The sequence below is a fragment of the Silurus meridionalis genome, chromosome 16 (assembly GCF_014805685.1).
Source record: "Silurus meridionalis isolate SWU-2019-XX chromosome 16, ASM1480568v1, whole genome shotgun sequence".
NCBI lineage: Eukaryota > Metazoa > Chordata > Actinopteri > Siluriformes > Siluridae > Silurus > Silurus meridionalis.
Genome location: NC_060899.1, coordinates 562,501 through 572,500, shown reverse-complemented (window position 1 = coordinate 572,500; position 10,000 = coordinate 562,501). Strand labels below are relative to the sequence as shown.

Genomic DNA, 10,000 nt, shown 5'->3' with positions numbered 1-10,000 from the left:
CTATGATGAAATCTGCCAGACCTTCACTTCCTCCCCAACAACGACTACACAACACAGCCGACAATCCACTACGTCTCTGTCAAGCTTCTCAACCTTAACAGAAGATGAGATACTGCAAGTCATCCAATCTTGCAATCCCACCACCTGTCCTCTGGATCCAATCCCTTCAACTATGCTTCAGACCATTACACAAGATCTCCTGACCTTCATCTCATCTCTGGCTATGTACCAACTACCTTCAAGCAAGCAAGCGTCATTCCCATCTTGAAGAAACCTGCTCTGGATCCATCAGACATCAACAACTACAGACCGGTATCACTTCTCTCCTTTCTTTCTAAATCTTTGGAATGCTCTGTTTTTAACCAACTGTCTGTCTGTCTTTTACAGAACAACCTCCATGATCCGAACCAGTCTGGGTTCAAAGCGGCACATTCCTCAGAGACTGCCCTTTTGGCTATTTCTGAGAAACTGCATGCTGCTCGGTCAGCCAAGCTGTCATCTGTACTTATCCTCCTGGACCTTTCAGCAGCATTTGACACAGTCAACCACAAGACTCTTTTGTCAACCCTCAAGAGCCTTGGTATCCACGGAACAGCATGGGAATGGTTTGCTTTCTACCTGGAACGTCACTTATACCAGGTAACATGGAGGGGATCCACATCTGCCCCATGCAGACTCACCACTGGTGTCCCACAAGGCTCGGTACTTGGTCCCCTCCTTTTTCTCCCTCTATACCCACTTCATTGATGAAGTTATATCCTCACATGGGTTTTCTTATCACTGCGATCTCCAAATAACACTTTATGACTCTCTGCTCTCCCCTTCAGCCACTGCTCGTAACCTTGGGGTAACTATGGACAATGAACTGTCCTTCTTCCCACATGTTGCTAATGCGGCTCGCTCCTGTCGCTTTTTTTCTCTACAATATCCGAAGGATTCTACCGTTTCTGTCCACACAGGCTGCCCAGGTGCTTGCTCAGTCTCTTGTCATTTCAAGACTCAACTACTGCAACTCTCTGCTGGCAGGTCTTCCCCTGAACACTATTCGTCCACTGCAAATGATCCAAAACGCAGCTGCATGACTTGTGTTCAATCAGCCCAAGTTCTCCCACACCACCCCACTGCTGCTCCTTCACTGGCTTCCAGTAGCTGCACGTATCAGATTCAAAACACTGATGCTTGCCTACAAGACCAAAAATGTACCAGCACCATATTACCTCAGTGACCTCATCACGTCTCTCACTGCATCATGCTGTCTGAGATCCTCCAGCACTGCTCGACTGGTACCTCCTTCTCTCAGAATGAGAGGTAAGTACACTTCAAGGCTCTTCTCTGTTCTGGCACCGAGGTGGTGGAAAGAACTTCCCCAAGATGTCCGTACAGCAGAGTCCCTGACTATCTTCAAACGACGACTGAAGACCTACCTCTTCCTGAAATACCTAAATTAGCACTTTCCAAGTTTGTAGAATTCGAGTTATATTTATATTAAGTTTGTAATCTTGTACCAGTGTAGATTTATTCATTACTAGAGACTCAAAGCACTTTTGTACGTCGCTCTGGATAAGGCGTCTGATAAATGCATAAATGTAAATGTGTGTGTGTGTGTGTGTGTATGTGTGTGTGTGTGTGTGTGTGTGTGTGTGTGATGTGTATGAGGTGTGTGTTTGTGTGTAATGTGTGTTGTGTGTGATGTGTATGAGGTGTGTGTTTGTGTGTGATGTGTGTAATGTGTGTGATGTGTTTGTGTGTAATGTGTGTAATGTGGTTGATGTGTGAGGTTTAAGGAGATGTTAAGGGTGGGGTTTAAGGAGATGTTAAGGGTGGGGTTTAAGGAGATGTTAAGGGTGGGGTTTAAGGAGATGTTAAGGGTGGGGTTTAAGGAGAGGTTAAGGGTGGGGTTTAAGGAGATGTTAAGGGTCGGGTTTAAGGAGATGTTAAGGGTGGGGTTTAAGGAGATGTTAAGGGTGGGGTTTAAGGAGAGGTTAAGGGTGGGGTTTAAGGAGAGGTTAAGGGTGCGGTTTAAGGAGAGGTTAAGGGTGGGGTTTAAGGAGAGGTTAAGGGTGGGGTTTAAGGAGATGTTAAGGGTGGGGTTTAAGGAGAGGTTAAGGGTGGGGTTTAAGGAGAGGTTAAGGGTGGGGTTTGAGGAGAGGTTAAGGGTGGGGTTTAAGGAGAGGTTAAGGTGGGGTTTAAGGAGAGGTTAAGGGTGGGGTTTAAGGAGAGGTTAAGGGTGGGGTTTAAGGAGAGGTTAAGGGTGGGGTTTAAGGAGAGGTTAAGGGTGCGGTTGAGTAGATGTTAAGGGTAGGGTCTGAGGAGATGTTGGGGGGGGTGTAAATGTTCAGTTGTTTTTCTATTCTATTGATTTCAACATTAACACAAGACAAATTTTTGAAAGAACACGTAATGAAATTATGTAATCAAAAAAGGGTTAAAAATTTATTTTTGATTCTTCAACGTAGCTCCATTTCTACATTTAGCTTTGATTTCCGTCATGCTCATGAGGTCATCACCTGGAATGATTTTCCAGTCATCTTGAGGAGTTCCAAGAGGTGTTGAATGCTTTTGACTGCTTTTTCTTCACTCTCTGGGCAACTCATGCCATACCATCTCAACTGGATTTAGATAGGGTGATTGTGGAGGCCAAGTCATCTGAGGGTCCTAAGTGTAAACCAGGTGTGATGGCTGCAGGTAGCTACAGAACGCTGTGGTAGCAATGCTTGTTAAGCATGTCTTTATTTTCGACTAAATCACCAACAGTGTCACCAGCAAAGCACCTCTACACCATCTTCTCCTCCATGCTTCACAGTGGGAACCACACACTCAGGAACCGTCCATTCAACTTCTGTACATCTAATAAAGACACAGTGTTTAGAACCAAAAATCTCAAATTTGAAATGATCAGACCAATGGACAGTTTTCCACTGATCTAATCTCCATTCCTTGTGTTTCTTGACCCAAGCAAGGTTCTTCTGCTTGTTGTTCTTCTTAAGTAATGATTTATTCTCCGCACTTTGACCATGAAGGTCCCACTCACACAGTCTCTTTTGAACAGTGAATGTTAAAATATTTCAACTCTAAAAAGCATTTATTTAAATCAGCAGTTTCTGAGGCTGTTAATTCTAATAAATGTATCTTCTGCAGCAGAGGTAGCTCTTGGCCTTCCATTCCTGGGACAGTCTTCATGTTTCTTAATATTGTTTGGTGGGTTTGCAACCCATTCCAGGTGACACCTCGTGAATCTGATGAGAGAATGATATGAGTTTCCCGAGGGGGAGTCAAAGCTACATGGAGCGACTTTGGACACTTAAAAATATAAAACGTATTCTGGTTTCTTTACCACGTTTCTGTTTAGTGCAGAATTCTAGATGTGTTCTTTCATAGTTTGGATTCTTAAATGTTGAAAATAATAAAAATAAAGAAAAAAACAAGAAAGTGTTTCCAAATTTTTGACTGGTAATGTACACACACACACACACACACACACACACACACACACAGTGAATCGCCATTGAAGAACACTATTAAACTCTTTTACACTATGAAGGATCAAGTGCTCTTCTGGATCTCCACTGCTGTAAAACGGTAGTGGAAACTATTCTGCTCCTTTAAACCACGGTTGCAGGAATATCAGCTTCTGCGGTTTTCCTATACTTTATGAAGTTCGGATTAAGTGTGGGGCGAGTGGAATTTTTCATTACGCCTTTATTTTATTTAATGATGATTTTCAGTAGGGAAATAAGTTTAGGGATAAAAGGGAAAATGTTAACAATGAAATCTGACTCCATTTCTTCAGTTTATTTGAAATAGTCCAAATAAAAAAATAATCTAATATTTTCTGTGTTGCAATGATTTTGGAAAGCTCTAGATTTCAGAAAATTCATCTGCATCTTTTACAAATGCTATTACAGATATCTATGGTTTTCCTCATGGTTACAAATGGTTCCTGATGGTTCCTACCAATGAAAGAAGACCTTATTGAAACCTAATGAAACCCAGAAGGTTCATTACGTGATGGAACCCATTAGAAATTCTTAAAATAGATTATGATCCACAACACTGCTTACCTCCTCCATTTTTCCCACACAGGTACGGGAATCTCCACACGTTCCCCAGCCCGATGGCGTATCCCACACAGGACAGCAGGAAGTCAAACTTCCCTGCCCACGTTTCCCTTTCAGGAATATCCTTCTTCTTCTTCTTCTTGTCGTCATTCCGTTGCTCCTGTACCTCCTCTGGTTTAAATCTGTCATGGGAGGTGACCTCGTTCAGCTCCATCGCCACCTGGCCGTCCACCGTGACCGTTTTAGCGCCGTTTGTCGACATTTCTCTGGATTTGGCTGAGCTCAAGCTCCTCTTGGCCGTGAGGCTCGAGACTTCAGCACCGGTCCACGTAGACAGCAGCTTTGCACGCTTAGGGATAATTCAATTAATAAATGATTATGGTTTCAGATCCTGGTTGAAGAGGATGCGTGGTTTCACACGACGGCTCTTCAGTCACACGCAACCTACAAACAGGAAATGGAATTGTTAGTGCAGTAGTGATGGTGTTTAGACTTTTCATGACTGCTTTTTGATCTCTTTTTGATCCTATTTCTCATTAAAAACCTTCCATCAGTTATCAACTTCAAACCTACTGATTCATTTACATCCTCAAGCAGCTCACACACTTCCACACAACCCTGATGACTGCGTCTCCTGGACACACACAACTCTACATTATTACTTATATTATTAATTATTAGTATTAAAACTAATCAATAAAAGATCAACAGGTGAATGTGTTTTTATATCTGTGTAGTGAGCGTACGCTGTGGTCATGTCCTACACTGATCAGTCTTCATTTCTAATCCAGATGTTGGCCAATAATCTATGTGTTAATGATATGTACACAATAATAATGATGATGATGGTACTGATTTAAAGTCAGATGCTCTGTGTGTGTGTGTGTGTGTGTGTGTGTGTGTGTGTGTGTGTGTGTGTGTGTGTGTGTAATGTTGTTGTTGGGACGCTGAAGTCCATGCTGAGATCTGTCTGTCTGTCACAAGCAAAAAATACATTGTGTAAAAATTTTAGAGCAGAAAATCTTCTGCTTTTGAAGCTGCCTGAATAATAATAATAATAATAATAATAATAATAATAATAATAATAATAATAATAATGATAATAATAATGATAATAATAATAATAATAATAATAATAATAATGATAATAATAATAATAATAATGATAATAATAATAATAATAATAATAATGATAATAATAATGATAATAATAATAATAATAATGATAATAATAATAATAATAATAATAATAATAATGATAATAATAATAATAATAATAATAATAATAATAATGATAATAATAATAATAATAATGATAATAATAATAATAATAATAATAATGAAGATGATGATATTGATGATTATTTTTAAAGCATTATTATGCCAGAGAAAGAATACATGCCTACTCACAGTGAGTCTCTGTATATCCTGCAGAAAGGTTTGCTTTCCCTCATGTAAACGAGTTTCTAAAGATTCTGCAGGTTCTGTAGGTTCTGTGGGTTCTCTGGTTTCTGCAGGTTCTGTAGGTTCTGTAGGTTCTGTAGGTTCTGTGGGTTCTGTAGGTTTCTCCCAGAGAGGTAAAGTTGCAGTATTGCTCAGAACGTTAACGTGTTTTATTCCCATTAAAGCACAGACATTAAGAGGAAAGATCCAAAATGTTCCTCAGGTAAGAGGAGAAGTGTCTGTGAGCTCCAGCGTGTGTAAGCGCGAGTGTGTGTGTGAGAGATCGTCTGTGTGCGCGTTTGTGTGTGTGTGTGAGAGAGAGAGAGAGAGAGAGAGAGAGAGCGTCTGTGTAAGCGCGCGAGTGCGAGCGTGTGTGTGTGTGTGTGTCTGTGAAAGACACAGGATCCAGGGGCTGATGTACATAGGGAGCAGAAGCAGCGTCGTTATAACGTGTGTGAAACATCAACAAGCGGGAAACAACCCCCCCACACACACACCACAGACACACACACACACACACACACAGACACACACACACAGACACACCACAGACACACACACACCACAGACACACCACAGACACACACACACACACACACACACACACCACAGACACACACACACTACAGACAAACACACACACCACACACCACAGACACACACACACACACACACACACACACACAACACACACACACACACACACACACACACACACACACACACACACACACACACACACACACACACACACACCTACCTCACACCAATGTCATCTGAAAGTCAATCTCTCTCTCTCTCTCTCTCTCTCTCTCTCTCTCTCTCTCCTTCTGTCTGTTCCTCTCTTCATTTATTTATCTCTGTCTCTCAGTTCTTTCTTCTTCTCTCTCAACATTGCGTCTGTCCTGCAAACAAATCCAGCAACACCGACATTTTTCTATTTATTTATGTATATAATTTTTATTTGTTTGTTTGTTTATTTGTTTTGCATTTTGAACACATCATCTGATGCCTTTTAATGTCAGATCTTTGAGCACAAACTGACATTAAAATGGCATATGTTTTGAAATGACACACACACACACACACACACACACACACACACACACACACACACACACACACACACACACAGTGATCCTCTGTTTCTGATGAATATGTTGAATAAAATATTGAAGAGTGAAGATTGAGGTTGAAGGTGCTGAGATGTTCCATCAGAAGGAAATGTAATTATTCGTTATTCTACAAGGGTTTTGTCTCCTCTATTAGTTTAGGTTGAGAGCCGGGGAGGTGGAGCGAGAGTGGAGATGGACCAGAACATCTAATCATGCTCTTTATAAGAAACTAGTTCCTGCTCCGTTTTCTGTAATATGACCTTATTAACAACAGGACCGAGATACTTACATCTACTGACTTCCACTTCTGAGTAATAAACACTGTGTGTGTGTGTGTGTGTGTGTGTGTGTGTGTGTGTGTGTGTGTGTGTAGTTATCCTCTGCTGTAGTGTTTAGTGTTCAGTGAAACGTTGCTGTCGAGGGATTTCACCTCCTCACACACATACACACACACACACACACACACACACACACACACACACACACACACACACACACACACACATGTTGGCTCCGTGTCACAGAGCTGAAGCGGCAGCAGATGGCGGAGCGATGAGGAGCGAACCAACCTTCTAATGATACTCAAAATCCAGCATGGGCATGTCCATCTGGCCCTGATCCCTCCGGTAATGAGTTGTGAAAACATGCTGTATTTATGCACCTGCTGAGGGACATGGAACATCCTGGTGTCTGACACACACACACACACACACACACACACACACACACACACACACACACACACACACACATCAGTGTAAGCAGATCTAATCTCCAGTGCTGAGATACACTTTTAATTGATTTTGTGCTTCAGCATTTATTACATCATTCCTCCACACCACTGCTAAACCCTGTCCACAGGGATGCCTACATCTTAAGCAGAATTGTGTATGTGTGTGTGTGTGTGTGTGTGTGTGTGTGTGTGTGTGTGTGTGTGTGTATATGAGGTGTATGGAAGGAGACTCCAGTGTCAGCGCTATAGTCTCAGGTCACGTCACGACACTTCTTCATGTTGTTGCAGTAATTGAGAGATGATACAGAGGGAACGAGTGTTTATAGCTGCTATAACATAAGAGACAACAGGAACGGAACTGAATATTAAATGTAACTATAAATAGATAAAAAAAAGCATAGCGTGTTGTTTACTGTTGGTAAGAGGAAAAAAAATCTCTGGGACATACTGCTACTGCAGTAGGTGTGTGTGTGTGTGTGTGTGTGTGTGTGTGTGTGTGTGTGTGTGTTGTATCTCACACATTGTGACTGTACTGCTTGAAATCGTATACACGCTGTAACGCGGCATGGGGCCAACCACATCGTTTCAAATTTTGTTGCTAGGCAACTGCAGAACCGTCTCACTCTCTGTCTTCTTATTGGGTTCTGCTGAGATTGCTCGGCTGCTGCCATTGAAATATTTGTTTAAGGATTTTTTTTTATTTTATTCTTCTCCACACACACACACACACACACACACACACACACACACACACACACACACACACACACATTTTTTTGCATGATATTTTACAAAATTAATGAGCTTAAGAAGCTCATGCACATGCAACTTTCTGCTACATCCTCCTCCTCATCTTCATCCTCATCCTCGTCGTAATCATCCTCATCATGACCACTCTGATATTCATGAGTGTATTTGGATTCTCGCTCACAATTCAGGATCTCCAAGATGAAATTGCTTCCTGTTCACTAGGGGGTCAATAACACCGAGCGCTGTGTCGAATTTCTCCTCACTGCTCCGTCCTGCTAATCTCTTCCCTTCACCCACATCACTATGGAAACTGATTTGCTCCCTGACTTGTGCCACTGAAAAAGAGCTCAGCACACACACACACACACACACACACACACACACACACACACACACCACAAGACTCTGTTAGGATTCGAGCCAATGTCCTTCTTTTCCTTCTCCTGAGACTGCAGTCGGTGAAGACTCCGTGTACAGAGACACCTGAAGACTCGGACATCAATCTTAATGTGTGCAGAACATCTGATCTTCACTGTACAGAAAAACAAAGAGGTTACTTCATAATTAGATGATTGCACACACTCATCCTTTCCACACCTTCATTAGCACTCGAGTTCTGCTCGCTGCCTGGAAAACGCTTGTCATGCTTAAAAACGGTTTAAGTCACAGCTCTGAACCACGTTCAGGTCCTACAGAGAAACACATCATTCAGCATGGAGCTTCATCCTCAACCTGTTTACTGGAGGTGTAAAGAGGAGACCATGTGAAGCACGAAGGAGGTTTCAGTGATTATAAATCGGTTACTAGTGAAAAGGACACACACACACACACACACACACACACACACACACACACACACACACACACACACACCAAAAAAATGTTTTCTGGGTTTAATATAACAGTGAGGTGAGATGATCTCTACACACTGTTCTTTATATTAATATTTATTATATTTATACAGATGGGGTTTAGCTGCTGTGGTGAACATCCTGTCTGTCTGTCTGTCTGTCTGTCTGTCGGTCGGTCTGTCTGTCTGTCTGTCTGTCTGTCTGTCTGTCTGTCTGTCTGTCTGTCTGTCGGTCGGTCGGTCGGTCTGTCTGTCTGTCTGTCTGTCTGTCTGTCTGTCTGTCGGTCGGTCGGTCGGTCGGTCTGTCTGTCTGTCTGTCTGTCGGTCTGTCTGTCTGTCTGTCTGTCTGTGTTTTATTTTTGCACCCTTGACTTTGTTATATTATATTATATTATATTATATTATATTATATTATATTATATTATATTATACTACACTGTTTACATGCCGTCTTCTGCACATCTTGATGGCTGCTGTATTTTTGCACTACATTGTGTTCTTATATTCACTCCTGGGTAGAGTTTTTACAGTTCACAGTACTGTATAACCAAGTATACAGCAGGTTTACTGGTCGGCGCTGTCTCAGGTTTTGTGTCTTGTCTTGTGTTGTCTGTCTGTACTGTTTTTTGTCTGCACTGTTTGCACCAGGTTGCACTCGATGCACTTTATGTAGTTTTGTGTTGTGTTGTAGCTTTATGTTGTTGTTTAGTGTAGCACCAGGGTTCCGGAGGAACGTTGTCTCGTTTTTACTGTGTACCACTGTGTATAGTAGAAATGACAATAAAAGACTCTTGACTTGACTGTCTGTCTGTCACTCTGTCTATCTGTTTGGCTAACAAGCTGTCCATCTGAGTGTCTGTTTGTCTGCTTGGTTATCCATCCGTCTGTCTGTCTGTCTGTCTGTCTGTCTGTCTGTCTGTCTGTCTGTCTGTCCACCTGTCTGTCTGGCTATCTGTCCATCTGTCTGTCTGTCTGTCTGTCTGCCTGTCTGTCTGTCTGGGAATCTTTGTATCTTTCTGCCACTTTGTTAATCTGTTCATCTTTCTCTTTG

General features: G+C 41.9%; 1 protein-coding gene across 1 annotated transcript in view; it reads right to left on the bottom strand.

Annotated features, from left to right (window-relative positions):
- slc6a1a (solute carrier family 6 member 1a) overlaps positions 1-6,039 on the bottom strand; it is a 21,270-nt gene extending 15,231 nt beyond the window's left edge. Inside the window, exons 1-2 of the mRNA XM_046870093.1 lie at positions 5,469-6,039; positions 4,062-4,502 (exon numbers count right to left, since the gene is read on the bottom strand). Coding sequence (XP_046726049.1) covers positions 4,062-4,320 — 259 coding nt within the window. The 5' untranslated portion in view covers positions 4,321-4,502; positions 5,469-6,039. The remainder of the gene's footprint in view (positions 1-4,061; positions 4,503-5,468) is intronic.
- Positions 6,040-10,000: the final 3,961 nt, after the last annotated feature.